At 40.6% G+C, this 15,442-nt stretch overlaps 1 protein-coding gene across 3 annotated transcripts in view; it reads right to left on the minus strand.

The window, feature by feature from the left end:
• Positions 1-15,442, minus strand: part of LOC138194470 (RNA-binding motif, single-stranded-interacting protein 3-like) — a 119,109-nt gene that overhangs the window by 63,432 nt on the left and 40,235 nt on the right. For all 3 annotated transcript variants that reach the window (XM_069143232.1, XM_069143233.1, XM_069143235.1), the window contains exons 3-4: positions 10,205-10,263; positions 2,291-2,382 (exon numbers count right to left, since the gene is read on the minus strand). In XM_069143232.1, coding sequence (XP_068999333.1) covers positions 2,291-2,382; positions 10,205-10,263 — 151 coding nt within the window. The remainder of the gene's footprint in view (positions 1-2,290; positions 2,383-10,204; positions 10,264-15,442) is intronic.

Raw genomic sequence — 15,442 nt, forward strand, 5'->3', positions numbered from 1 at the left:
GAGCTAAATAAGAGCTGAATTTGAAACATTGAGGAAACAGTTTCCCCTGCTCTCTCTCTGCTATTTGACCTTCCACAGATGTTTTAATTTTGTTGTCGACCATGTTAAGAATATATCTTCTGCTAAAATCTCTGCAACAGGTCAGGGTGATTGGAGGGACTACTGGTTGTGTCCTGTGTGAAACCAAAAGTCAACGATGTGCCTCCTGGATGAAGCTGTAAGACACACGTGTTTACTTTCCTTTATTTTACATATTTGCTGCAAATACACTAAAGTTATGCAGGTTTTAGCACTTTGTTAGAGGTAAGCATCAGCTTCAGGCAGTATCATCCATTATTACCACACCAGGTATTGCTGATATTATCATTAAAATATGATCTGATTTATTTACATTTTTAAATACTAATTGTCTAATAATAATAAGTCAGATAAGTCAGATAAGTGGATAAGTCAGATATTCAATGTGAGCACAACTTCTTGGCTGAGTATATATTAATAAATTAGATGCTGTGAAAATGTTCACATACTGCATTCACTGTGTTTGACCTTGCTCAGTCCAGTGGTGACGTTCAGTGTCAGATCAGTGCAGCTTTATCTCCAAACCTCCCTCCCTCCCAACCATCATCTCTTTTCCAAAAAAAATGAATCACTTCCTTTTCCTCCCTCTGCTGCCACCTTACAGCTGGTTTTGGTCAGAAAGCTCTCAACTATTTTGTAGGTTAGATTGAAGAACAAAAGATTTTTGTCGCAGCTAACCTACAAGCTCTCAGTGAACTCTGAAGAGTTCAATCATGTGGCCCCTTTGTCACTCCTTGTCTAATTGAAACCAATATTTTGTCAGACAACAATTAAGCTGCTCACCTCATCAAATGTTAGATGCTGGAAATCCTACATCAATCTTTTTCAGACTGACTTTTTCAGTGCACAGTGCTTCTGGAAAGTTAGGTGAGACATCAGCAGCCTTCCGCATAATTATTTCATGAAACGGTAAGAAGTCTGTGTAATTTCAGTCTGAATTGACTCTTTGCCCTCCATTCCTTTTCTCCGGAAAACTCCCATCTCCGAGGACTCGGGGGTTCTTCCCTCTGTAATAGCAGCTAAACACATTGACGCTGGTCCTCCAAACGCCACCACCCTCCCTCCCCCTCCGCCCCTCCACCCCCCAGCAATTAGGAACAAAATAAAAGATGGAAGCCTAATGAAAAGAGGTTTAATAGAAGAGCAAGGCAAAGGTGGCTCAGACGCTTGCTGCTGTTTAATTCAATGGGATGCTCCTGGTGCCTGAACACTGGCCCATTTTAATTGCGCTCCTCTCTCATTTATAAGTATGCAGCGATACAGATTTAATGAATCTGAAAACAAGGCAGGCTATTCAGTGTCTTTCTGTCTTTCTCTCACAGGCATAGAGGGATAATGTGATTGTGCTGGTTGGACCCACGTGTTGTAGCTCAGCATTGTTGTCCACGAATGCTAACTACACAGACACACACACACACACACACTGCAGAGTAACCTGCGTATTTTCTTTAAGAGAAGAGAACGACAGGTGTATGTGAGATGTGATGCATGCTAATGAATGTAAATTTGATTTAACTCTCACACTCCCTCTTTTCTGTGGTCACACAATGTCATTTGTGCATAAACACACATTTACTAGCACAAACACAAAGGATTTTTGGACACAAAATAGAAACCAATACAAGAAGAATAAATATAAGCATACAAAAAAGGACAGGAAGGGTACAGGTGTGCACTTATGATGAACACAAAGGAGTCCTCATGAATGTTTGTGACTGTTGTCATTTAGTGCTATCCAGTCAATTATGTCATTTTTAATGCAAATTGAGTGACATTATTTGGGATGTTTTCACTGTCATATCCCTAGCATCATCTGCTCCATGCTTTCTACTATCTTTCCAAGGAGCCGATCAATAATCTCATCATGACCATTGTCATTAGTCAATAACTCTATCATGGACTCAATCAATATTATCACCATTGACTCAATCAGAGCTGCACCTATCAGTCTCACATGAATCAATGCAACAGTGTGACTTACATCTAGTGGTCCTTATAAGGATTTTTTTATCTTCCCACTGTTGCCCCCCCCCCCAAAAAAAAAAAAAAGACACAAACAACAAAAAAACAACATTCCTCAGCATCAGGTTCCTTCAGGGTTTACGACACCACAAGAAAGCCAAACACCTCAACAACAACACTAAAAGACAACAAGAACAACAAAAACAACTTGTTAATCAGACCAGAGAGTGCAGGGTGGGTTGAAGCTTACCTTCGCCATCTGTGCCTGGACTCCGCTGGCTTTTAGCGAGGCCACAGCCTTCTGGGCTGCTGCAGGGCTGTCAAAGTCCACAAAGCCATAGCCTGCACACACACAGACATATACATAACAGAGTTGACACAGGCAAGGAAAATGAAGGAAAGGAGGAGTGTGGTGAGTAGAAAAGGGGAAAAAAAAGACAAAGAAAATCACAATCAGGCAATCTGAATATTGTTGAGCATGAGCAGTGCTAATTTCTATCAGAAATCAGAGTCTGGGTTTTGTTTTCAACTCCGATTAAATCCAATAAATGTGTCAAAATCAAGTTAGGTCACATATTTAATGAAAGCGCCTAGTTCCCCATTAGGGAGGCTGTGGCTCAGACGGTAGAGTGGGTTGAACTACTAATCGGAAGGTGGGTGGGTCGCTCCTCCTGTCCACATGCCTAAGTGTCCTTGAGCAAGAATCTGAACCCTAAGTTGCTCCCGATGGTGTACTATCAGTGTGTGAATGTTCTCCTGATGGCAGCACCTTGCATGGTGATCTATCTCATTAGTGGGTGAATGGGAAAACCATGTTAAAGCACTTTGAGACTGAAAGGTGATAAAGCACTATACAAGTACAGACCATTTACCATTAAATGTGTTTTAACTTAGAGCATTAACAGAATTGGTGTCATAACAGTAACTCTTTCAATCTTGTTTATGATCAAAGTTTTTTGTTCACTGTTCACCGTTTTCTTTTTAAATTAAACTGTGTCCACCTTTTTTGAATGATTTCAATGTCTTTCAGTGCAATCCATCATGGTGCTGTGACGAAGATCTAACGGCTGCTTGTGTATTCTCTGTAGATGGATGTGCTGTGTGACTCAATGCTTGAGGAATCCTTGGTTTTATATGTAAAGTCCACTGCCCTCCTATTGTCTGACATTTAATATCCCACTGTACTGCATGTGAGGTCATTTTGTCCCTGTACTACACTAAATCTGCCAGAACATATAGTCCTATAGTAGCACTCGATACCAAATGCCTCTGTACAGTGACACCAAGAAAAATTCTCTACATTTAATGCAGCAATTAAAGTGATTCAGAGTCTTATTTAAAGAAATACAGACACAAAGGGAATGAGCTTCAGTCGATTTTATTGCAATAAGGTCCACATCAATTTGTGTGTCCATGTGTGTATGTGGACAGTGTGTCTGTTGGACCAGGGGTGTCAAACTAATTTTAGTTAAGGGGCCACATACTGCCCACTTTGATCTCAAGTGGGCCAGACCAGTAAAATCATAGCATAATAACGCATACATAACGACAATATTTCTCTATGTTTAAATCATCGGTGAAGGTTTTTGGATGGTAAACCCTCATCCGACGAGCCGAGCTGGACCCCCTGGCGGGCCGGATGCGGCCCGCGGGCCGTATGTTTGACACCCCTGTGTTAGACTGTTGAGGTTTAGGGGATCTAGGTTGGTTCCTACAGGAAGCACTGAAGGACAAAAGGTCAGAGCGCACACATGACTCTCTATTTTCAGAAATATGTCCTCTTTTCTGGGCTCCTTGTCTCCTTGTATGAGAATGACTTTGACTGGGTGTCTATATGTGACTAATAAAAGAGAAATATTGACACGCATGCAATGATGCCACAGAGAAATGTTCAGAAAGCACAGAAGCTTTGAAATTCCAGCTGTAGTTTTGAGTGGGCTGTGTGTGACTATGTTAGGAGTGAGGGAATGTCACACACTCATACACACACACACACACACACACACACACACACACACACACACACACACACTCATTCCTAACATCTGTTCTTGTCTGTCTGTCTTTTCCAGGATTTGGAACCACGCTCTGTTTTGCTGATAAACAGATGATTTTTTATTGTTCAAAGGCAGCAAGCTGCTTTCACAGCAAGATCTGCACTGCACACACAAATATTTATACTGCTGCTAATGAGCGAACCACAATTTTGCCAAAATAGGGTTACACAAACACACATGCAAGTTCTTACTGCGGTACGTACACATGTAATGTGCATAAATTAGTCAGTGTGACAAGCATGGATACACAGATATGCAGAGAAAACAGTTTTGATATATATGCACATATGCACAGAACTGTATGCATACCACATACATAAGCATTCACTGTTTTCTGTACTTAATCTATATGTATCTAATTAGGGCCACACTGAAAAGGTTCAACTAATTAAAAAAGCACATACAGTATTATTCAGTAGCGTGGTAGGATGCTTTAATTTTATACCAGAAACAGTTCCATAACTAATGTGTCACACTAACTAATGGGTGTTTGTTTAACTAGATGTAATGAGTAGGGAAATAAAACCACAAACACAGTTCACAATGGGTAATTCAGGCAACACTAATCCAATTCAGAGGCCTTTAGTTTGGTTGTAGTTAGCTGTAACACACCGTTGATGAAAAATACCAACTCTATTAAGGAAACTGGTGCATTACCCTTGTGTTGTCCTTGGGTCAAAATGACCCGCAGCTGTGTTCAACCAAGTTCTATTTTATTTTCATATTTTTTGGGATCACTGGTGACAAGGAGGCTGTGAGGGATTCTTTAAAGAATGATGACCAATGATCCCATAAAATATGAAAATATAGAAATAAAATAGAACTTGGTTGAACACAGCTGCGGGTCATTTTGACCCGAGGACAACACGAGGGTTAAGAAAGAATTGTTACTTATTTGGGAATTGTTAAATTGATGGGTTTCTTGTAAAGTTGTAAGGTCTCAACCTCACTCTGTCCTGAGGTGGCCTATGTTGTTATAAGGCACTATATGAATACAAATTCATTGAATTGATGTATATGTTGTTGCTATTTTCATTTATCATATAAAATGCAGGAATTCCTACTCACGTGGTATCAGTATGATTCCAGAAAAAGATTGGAGGATTTGTATAACCAGCTGAAACAGTGAACTGATTCCAGGCAACACCTTACATGGCAGGTTGAACACAGCCAGTGGAATATTCACCATCAATGGTGGGAACTTATAGTGCTAATAGGAGATTCTGCAGAGTGAAAAACCAGCACTCAGGTGCAATTGGCTGATTCTGCAAGTTTAGGGTCATCAAACTAGCTGCTTGCGACTTTGATCTGCATGTAACTAAGATCTACTCCTCGCAGTGGCTCTGTTTACAGTGATTTACCGATCAACTGTGTGGCTCATATCGAATGGGTCCTCAGTATTAGAGGACCAGAAAATGTAGTCCATGTCTCAAGAGCTTTGTACATGCTCTGTAAATAATATATTGAGTCATAGATGCTGGCATGTAATTTAGCTTTACCCTGCACATTTGGGTTAGTCCTCACATTCAAAGATGTCTGAGATTTGGTGTGTACTTAACACTTTTAGCATAGATGAGTGTCGGCTCGGCCACAAAAATACTCAACACCTATTACCAGACAGCATTCACTCATCTTTAGGCATGATTAATGGGAAAAAAAATGTTGTGTGCTCATTTCACTGGCTAGTTTGGTGTGACAAAGCATCAGCCTTGAAGAGAAAGTGCCATTTGTTTTGAGTCTATTCATGACTCAAGGAGAGATCTGCGTTTTCTGGAAACTTATTTGCACGTCTCTCCAGGGAGGTCAGGGGGGTAGCATCAGTGGCAGAACGCACCCCTGGAGCTGCTAAGGATTCATTGTCGTGCTCAAGGACACTTCAACGAGGTGGACGCTTGTTGAGACGGTGAGCAGATGCCTGCCGTCCAAGCTGATGGACAGTTTTTGAGATCACAACACCGCACTTCTGCTTAACATGTAATTTGCACATTTTCATATACACTAGTATCTAACCTCTTTAGTTCAGGGAAAACTGGAATCTCATGTAAATGCGAACGATAGCTTCTCTGGGCACGATGATAAAGACATTTTCAGAGAGCGGAGGGATGGAAATAATATTGCTGAATTATATAATTCTTCCCATTTGTACCATGTCCCTCCCATCTGTGGTATTATGATGACACAGATATGAAAATTCATCTTGTTCATTCAGGCCTGACAAATATTTCCCTTGTGAATGAAAAAAGTATATATATTTAGAAGCACACATGGAAATACACACATATGCATACATCCACACAGATGGGAGCACTGATAAACATGAGTACATACATACACACACACACACACACACACACACACACACACACACACACACACACACACACACACACACACACACACACACACACACACACACACACACACACACACACACAAACACACACGCACACACACACAGACACACATCACTACATCCCATCCAGTCTCATGAGCTCCCAGAGTTCCTGGCCCTAGAATAGGCTAACCAAGTACAGAAGGAAAAGGAGAGAGAGCATTTAGGAGGAATGTGGCAGTGGCAGTGAGTCAGGGGGGAAGGGAGGGAGGTGGGGTGGCAGGAGACACAGAGACAGTGAGAGGGAGGAGGCTTGTCTTTGGGAAATGGAAATCCTTTACAATCTAAAGTGGTTTCCTCTCCCTTCCTCCATCCTGTGCAGCGTGTCCTCTCCTTCCCTCAGAGCTCCCACACTGCTAACTAAAAACCTGTCAGCGTATTTAACATCGAGTTCGCAACAGAGCAGACAACTTCACAAAGAAAACCCTGATATTATTTAAGAGAATGAAGTTTGGTTTCCTTTGGTCACTTACTTGCACAATAATTCTAGAATTAAAGCATTTCATATTGTCTTATGAAACATTAATATATTCACATCGTTCCAGTGAGAAACAATTTTTCAGGGGCAAAGAGATAGTAAACACATCACAGAAATCAGGATCACGTGGTTTTTGTGTAACAACAGTAAGTAAAGAGATTAAACAGCATCCCTTCAGACTGCAAAGGAAGACTACTTCATGTATTTACCTGTCTCTTTGTCTCAACCTCTCAACCTCTCTCTCTTCCCTCCCTGCAAATCCAGAAGAGAAGAGGCTGTCTGGTAAATCATTAGTTTCAAAGGGTCCCCTTCCTTTTCTGTCAGCCCCAGGTTATTTTTACTCCCCTCCCTCCACCTCTCTGTGCCTCCGCCCATCCATCCCTCCCTTTCCAAGAGAACTCTCTGTGCCAATCTGTAGTCTCTTAGTCACGCTAAGCACTTATCTTGTCCCCACTGAATGCCTTTGCAATCAAACCAACACTTATCTTGTTGTAAGGCACTCTAATGGCCGACTGATAATGAAACTCCTTCATTGTGAGTTAACAACTGGCTAAGAGATGTATGAAGTCTACATCACAAGTGAAATTGCTGATGAGGGCCACAGTGTGTAAAAGTTGCCTAAGTTGCTTCAGCTGTAGCTGTTGCATTATGTGTAGTCTGCATTAAATAATAAGCATCAATTTAAAGCTGGAGACGGGGATTACATTTTGAAACGGTCTCGCTAATGTTTAGTATTCATAAGAGACTTGTCTGGAATATGTCCAGAGTATAGTGCCAAAAATGATGCAGAGAATACTGTTCACCTGCAAACACACACATGTCCTTAAGGAAAACTGTGTTCACTAAAATAAAATAAAAAATGTAAAGGCAGCAGACTGTTTAAAAGGTTTTCACCTTCAACAAGTAGACCATGTAGTACTTTTTAAGCAAAGTTTTTATCATTTTAATTATTATTGATAAATAATGAATTCAGGAAAATCCCTCTTTAGTGTCCAGCAGTAGTCTCTCAACATAAAAGGGCTCCATTTTCATGAAAATGTGCAGGTGAGTACCGTTAAAGAAAAAAAAACAAAAAAAAAACGGAGAAATTCTGGAAATATATTTGCGAAACAATACATAGGAAAAAGGTTGGTTATGTATGGGACAAAATATTTGTGAACAACTGTTATTAGTTAAAACATGTTCGCACACAAAGTTTGACTGATTGTTATTAAACCAGGGTCTTAATGTGATTCTTGAGTCTGAAGCCATTAAATAATTCTGTTTATCTGATTTTCAACAGAAATCTAAAAGAAACATCGCATTATGTGCATACATTAATTCTTTTATTCAAACGCAGCATGGTCCAAGTGGGCATATATAGAAATTTACACCATGTGGACTCTCGCAACGTCAGCAAGTGTTACCTTACATTCTTCCTACTGTCAACAGGTTCAATGAAAAGCCTAAATCCAGTGTGTTAGTCTGTCACGTAACAGTTTACAATTTCCCTAAATAAACAATGTTATTATATTTTGTTGAAAATACCATGGCATCGTAGCTTTCCATGCAAACACTAAAACCGGTGTAAATAGTATATTTGGGGACTACATTTTAGTTTTGAGTCACTATTTATGGCGGCGGGGAAATGTGGGATTGACTCAAAATAAACCCCAATGCCCATATCCATGGTAATGAAGGAAGGTGTCACTCAATGTAACAGTGCGGCTCACTGATGTGTTCTTAACAGTTTTTGACAACAGTGAAACCGTGGTTCAGAGGAATAAGCTCCACACGCTCAGATACACATTGGTCTTTCTTTGGATTAGTTAACATAGGAACATATCACCAGTCTTATTCTACGAATATCATTTAAAGCAGTTTGCATTTCATTTGTAAGCACCGGTTGAAATGTGATTATACATATATTTTATAGTTCCATTTGTAAACCACACTACAAATAAGCATAAAGCCACAATTGGCAAACAGTTGGAGCACTTAGGTTCTGCTGGAACAGGTTTTAAAAACCTCAATTAAAAAAAACACCAATGAAAAGATTAAATGATTTGAGAAAATGGAAGCATAACTGATGATCATCCCTGGGTTTATAAAATGTTTTGCCTTCCTTTTGGCTTTGCTTTAATGATGTCAGGAAAGGCATTTTAATATGCATTCAAAGCTCAGAGCCATATTTGATTATGTGATGCTAAAGCAGGTCGGGATGATTAAGTTAGTTATTTGTGTAACTAGCCAATTAGAAAGAACCAAGATAATACCTGAAGAGTTTTTAGGGGATATTTGGTTTTCCGATTATAATGTTAAGACAGACAGAGAAATCATTTCCTGAAAATATTTTATCCTCAGTAATCAGCGCAGACAAAATCTTAGAATTCACAATTACATCTCTGCCATCAGCATCAATCAGACTGGTTTTACCTTCACTCACTGTTGAAACTGAAATGCTGATTACAGGGCGTTTGTGCTGTTGTCCTAAACCATGTCAGTATACCTTTGAGTAGAGACCCGGAAGATGAGCAGCAATCATGCTGAATACATGCTCTTGTGTGCCTCTTCAGAAGCAGACGACTACAATCATATTGATTGGTGCTTTGTTCAGGCCACTCCAACAATCAGGCAGACCCTCATCAGAAGACACTCCAGCGAGCCTCATTCACCACGGAGACCATTCGAAACACATTGTAGCGATTGTGTGGTGCTCTCCATTTTGATTTGGCCTGTCACAACAATGCCAACATCTTGCTTTCAAAAGCTGCTTAACTCTGAGTATCATTAGGGTGCAATCCTGAAATCATCATCATAGAGAAGTTAAACAAAATAAAGACACTCCAGCAGTGCATCATTGAGATGGATTAAAGGATGGCATGGTCTTCATGGAAGTCAGTACTGTTGTGTTGAATTCAATGTAAAAACACACACCCTTACCACATTGCTTAACAGGCAACTCTAACGCAAACACATGGACTTGATTTTGTCATCATGCTGTCTGTTGACGTTTTGGTAAAAACTTTTGGCCATTGATTAATTAGGTAAGAAAAAGAGTCCAAAAGGAATGGATTTATAAAAACAAAACCACTCCCCATAGCAGGCACTGATTGCTCGGCCTTGAAGCTGCCAAATTCCATAAATTTTCAATTGATGTTTTCCAGACTCAAATCTCATCTGTGTTTGTGAAGTACAGGATATCCGTGCAAGGCAACAGATGACCACACTGGATAAAGTCAATGGATACTCGCTCACCTTTGCACTGATTGGTGTTTTTGTCCAAGATGGCCTTTGTTGACACAATCTTCCCGTATCTGCAAAAAACAACAACAAAAAAACATTCTGGTTAGCCATTGACTCAGTTTTGCTGGTTTTAACATCAACAATATTATTTGTTCTTTGAGTTTATGCCAAGCAGCAACCAACAGTGACGTCACCCATTGGTTTGTAGCCTGCTGTTACGAAGCCTCAAGTTTGACTTTTCGGCCATTGCCATCTTGCAAGTTCGGAGCAGTTTGGAGCCAGAAGTGACCATATTTTAACAAGCTGGGGAGGAGCGAGCAGTGGATCTGACTCAATTTGATTGGAAACCAGAGGACACTATACCCCACCCACCAATAATGGAAACCTGACTTTACCACAGGCCTGTCAATCAAACATACCGCATTTTCAGGTCTAATATCTAGTTAATGACGGGATTGTTATTTTCAGATGGACCACCAGAAAACTAATCAGAAGGAGTGACTTCAGCTTGCAACACATTAGACATTAGAGTCTATGCAGCTAGATGCTTTTTGAAGCCAACCTCTAGTGGCCCTCAGTGATATTGCACTTCATGGCACTTCTGCATTCGCCTCATTTTTCAGACCTGGAAGCTACGCCCACCTTTATATTAGTGTAAGGTTTATGCACATTTCTCTGTGCTAGAGGCATGGCTATAGAGTCAGCATGTCATTCAAAGCTTTAGTCCAGACATTCATGGTCTCCAGAGAAAGACTACCATGAGTTTCACAACTATGTTGCCCCAACAACAATTATATGGATTGCAATAAACTTTGGTAAAGACACTCATGTTCACCTTGGAACCTTTTGCACCACAAGTCTGCTATTGTAACAAACCATCTGCCAACCATCCTCCTTCTAACTAGGAAAAATTCACGTTACATAGAAGTCATCTGAACTGAGTCACTGCTCCAGGACACAAGATTGTCATTATCTATACAACCGCTAGAGATTATTTAACGTTAAAATGTAGCTGGGTTAAAAGAAGCTGCCTGCATAAAAAAAATCTACTGATTCATGGAGAAGGACTGTCTCCAATACCTAGACATCTGTACGGCACATCAGAAGGGCCTACAAAGAAAGACACTCCATATGTCATGCTATCTGTTCTTTCTGCCAACTTTTAACATCTTCTGTCCGTTTCTCTACTTTATTCGCCTTCTTATGTTTGACACCTCTGCTCTCCTTATTTCACCCTCTGTCCCACTTTCATTCTCCACCTCTCTGTTCTCAAGTTCTTAGAAAGAAGTTAATAATGTTTCTTATCAGACGAGTCTTCTAGTGCTCCTGGAAAGAGAGGAGAAAGAAACAGAGAAATGTCTGAGAAGGTATGAGGAGAGAGGAGAAAGGATGGTGGAGTCAGACAGAAAGCTTGGATCGCTGAGATCAGCCTGGATCACTGCCTGGCTTTGTGGATGAGACTTTTTAATTAATGTGTTCACACTGCCGCGCAATGACTGACTGGCTGGCTGAGTGACTATCAAACAGATTGACAGATTGACAAGCTGGCTGACTGGCTGACGGCCCCAGGTGAGGGATGGAAGTATAATCCCTCTTCCCTTTTAGAGAAAAAGAGGGAGACAACGAGGTTGCAGACAGGAACGATTCAATGAGGGTACAATGCAGGAGGTGCTGAGCAGAGAGGGAGAAAAAAGCAGAGGAAGGGAGGGAGAGACTCTGAGGAATGAGAAATAGATGAGGAGAGGGAGAGCAGTCAGTCAAAAGATAAAAAGAGACACGAAAGGCGAGGAAGTCTGGGAGAGATAGAGCGATAGTAAGAGGTGTTTAATAAAGAAGAAATCATTTAGTTGTCACCGTCAGGAGAATCTCTGTCAACCAACTGCTTCTGTCAGAGAAAAGAAGAGAACAGAGACGAACTCAGCTGACAGCCTCACATCAAACTCTATTGGGACAGGAATACTTCAGAAATAAAGGCAGAAAAAAGGCTTTAAAAGGCTACTATCAATGACAGATAAGCAGCTTATGATCTTAAAATTGGCAGAGAGAAAACCAAACATTCGAACAAGTGCTCAATTTTTCACAAGTTTTCTTTCCTGCAATTTAATATATTTTGAGGGTATTTACAAAACGACTGATAGTGTCGGGCTGAAATCGAATCTGATGTTTGTACTGTTTTGTTTTTTTAAGTCATGGCTTGTTTACCACAGAGCAGGTTTTTTGGATCCGGTTTTAGGGGAGCTATCCAACGCAGCAGACGAGGAAAACACTCTGGACGAATTGCCCACACATATACGCAATGACAAACACACACGCGATGCAACATCACAGAAAACACCACAGCAGTAAATCACACACATTACACACACCATCTGGTAATACCAATACCAGGTCTTTGCGACTGTCTGCCTTGATGTGACTCAAACTTGGTGTCTGTGTGTCAGCGTGTGAGTGTAAACACCTACAGCACCATGTGTGTGAGTGTGTATGTTTGGATGCATGACTAAGACATCTCAGTGTTTTGGCAGGTTGTTTTTCCCGGCAGAAAAGTGAAACATTTTCAGATTCTGTTTGTTTGTTGGTGAAAAACAGAGAGAAAGAGACAGATGGACACAAAATTAATCTTGAAAAAAATGACTTCACGTCAGTTGTCTGTTTTTACAAAATGAAAAACAAATAATGTGTTGCTTGTTTGTGTGCCGTATCATTACATCAGTATGTGTGATGTACAAGTAAAAATCTACCTGTTCCTTGTCTAGTTACACAATTTAGCTTAACTGAAAACAGAGAGGAGAGGAGAGGAGAGGAGAGAGATGACGCCATGGCCTTCGGGAAATGTCAGATTACAACAACACTGCTCAAATCCAAAGTGGTGTCTCACTCTGGACTTGATTCAGTGGTAATATCTCATTTTATCCAGACAGCTACAACAATCTGTTTTCGTGAGAAAGAAATGGAATCAAGTATTGATAATAGGTCAGATGATGAAGTAAGAGGGGTTAAAGAAAGCATGGAATAAGAGGAGAAGAAAGTGTACAATGTCCTGTTCCATCTTCAATTCCCAACTGGAGCCCTTTCGTTGGTTCCAGCAGAAACCTGGAGTGAGTTGAAATGACATCGACCTGCACTTAACCCATCGGCAGTGACATGAGATGCTCAAAAAACAAAAATACTTAAAACATACCAAGAGAGGACTACAAGGAGTCAGACAGGGTCAGCACTTCCTTATTCCATTAATTTCCATGTGCCTGGAAAAAACAGGGAGTCTGATCATTCTTAAACAGATGTGAGTATTTGTTTCTTTTGGATGTTCATCTTTCAGTGAGGTTCATAATGGCAATGAAGCAACAGTGGAACAATACTCCAAAGAGCATGACAAAGTTGTTTGAATCATAGCAAACAATCTAAAATTATATATTTACAAGAGATGGGACAGGCTTTTCGAATATTTGAATAGTAGTTAAAATATAAAAACAATATTTTTCATCTATTGTTCTACTACTATGCAGGGGGTGGAGTAGCCTGGCTGCACCGACTGTCTCTCAAGCCTCAGTTTTCTTTGCTGTGGATATAGTCTGGGAGCTCAGCTCATATTAGCATTTGCTCAACCACTCTGAAGGGCTGACCAATGAGTGACGAGTGTCGGTGGTTAACCGCGTTTGTCCCACTGTGATTGGAAAGCTGGTGACAGTGACGAGCACAATGTTAACATTTTTCAACTTTGGTGAGCGGGCGACGGGGCAAAAGTCAATTAATAATAAAAAATAGTTCAGAGCGAATTTTGAATAGTATTTTTGCTTGAAATGTCCATCCCAAACATTTACAATCTTCCTCAGTAAAATTATTAAATGTTTTATTTTCATTAGTAGGGACATGATCAATTATTCTGAGACATATAAGAACATTGGGAAAAGTGGAAAAGTTTATTTGAGAATGGTTTTGTTTTGATTGATTACACGGTAGGATTTTGGATAAAATCCTTAAAACTGAATTACACACAACCATTAACATCATACGGTAGATTGACAATGCTTTTAATGTTTTCAGTTCTATAGATTTTGACTCATCAGCTAATCCCAAGTACCTCCCCATCTACATCGCCTCTTTGTATGATAAGGCACAAACTACTCCACAGGAGTTTCTAGCTCACCTGAAATTCTCTGTTTTCCTCGGCTTCATAGAAACAAAGCTCCACAACACAGTTCTAAGCCAGAGAAGAATGTCTTTCCAGCGCACCAGTCTGGTTTGGGTTGGTGCGGTGTGAGGCTGACAGACGGACTTTCAGTACAACAATCCTTTCAGAATGAGCTATGTGTCCTCCTCGACACATGGAAACTCCTCAGACTCCTTGCCAAAATGGAAGTTTTGATTTCTTCCATTGCGATACACAGAGAACCGTAGGACCGATGAAATTCCTATTTTTCTAGACTGCAGAGATTTAAGGAGGAATGTCAACATGAAACTCAGCGCACCCAGTTTTGGCAGGCTTGAAAAAAATCTGTGCACCCTAGCAGTGTGTGTCCGTGAGTGAAGTGTTAATGACAGCCCTCAGAGGGCCCTCACAGCATCAGATCGGTGTTTTCATTCCCTTGTGAAACACTGTCAGCCTATGGATGCTCACCGTTTGATGTCTTGTGAACCACACTACCAACCTACACTCACACACACAAACAAACACACACACGGGCGTGATTTCTACATCTCTCCAGGATGTCTGCGAGTGTATATATACAGTACACTATGTATATATGCTGTGTGTTGGAAAGGTGTGTGTGCACTCTGTCTGAGGCCGTGGATGTGTTTACGTGTGTGTGCTTGCATTAGCACACTCGCAGGTTTGTCTCTGTGTGTGGTAGCTCCTAATTGGGGATCTGATACAACCGTCTTGTCTCTTGCGTTTCCCTCATTTTTTCCCCCTCTCAGCCAGTTAGACTCAAACAGACAAACACAGAGGGAGGACAGAGAGAGAGCAGCGCTTCAGAAGTCTTCCAATTCATTCCCCGTATGTAATTTAACATCTTCAGGCGCTACAAAGAGATGAAGTCTGGGCCGTTTCCATGATGAAAAGGCAATGTGCTGTGAATTTAGAAGATGGCTTAATGTCACTGAAACATTAGGTTCATCTGCAGAAAAGGGCTTTTCATGAAGTTTAAAATCACAAGCTTCAAGGCATTCAGGTCAGATGGTGCATTGAGGAGTTGGTGTTATAGCAGTAGAGTAATTTGTGGCCATCAAAAGATAAACAACAAAAAA

Source organism: Embiotoca jacksoni, unplaced genomic scaffold (assembly GCF_022577435.1).
Source record: "Embiotoca jacksoni isolate LCO1_2020_lvr unplaced genomic scaffold, fEmbJac1.0.p SCAF_11, whole genome shotgun sequence".
In the NCBI taxonomy this organism is placed as follows: Eukaryota; Metazoa; Chordata; class Actinopteri; family Embiotocidae; genus Embiotoca; species Embiotoca jacksoni.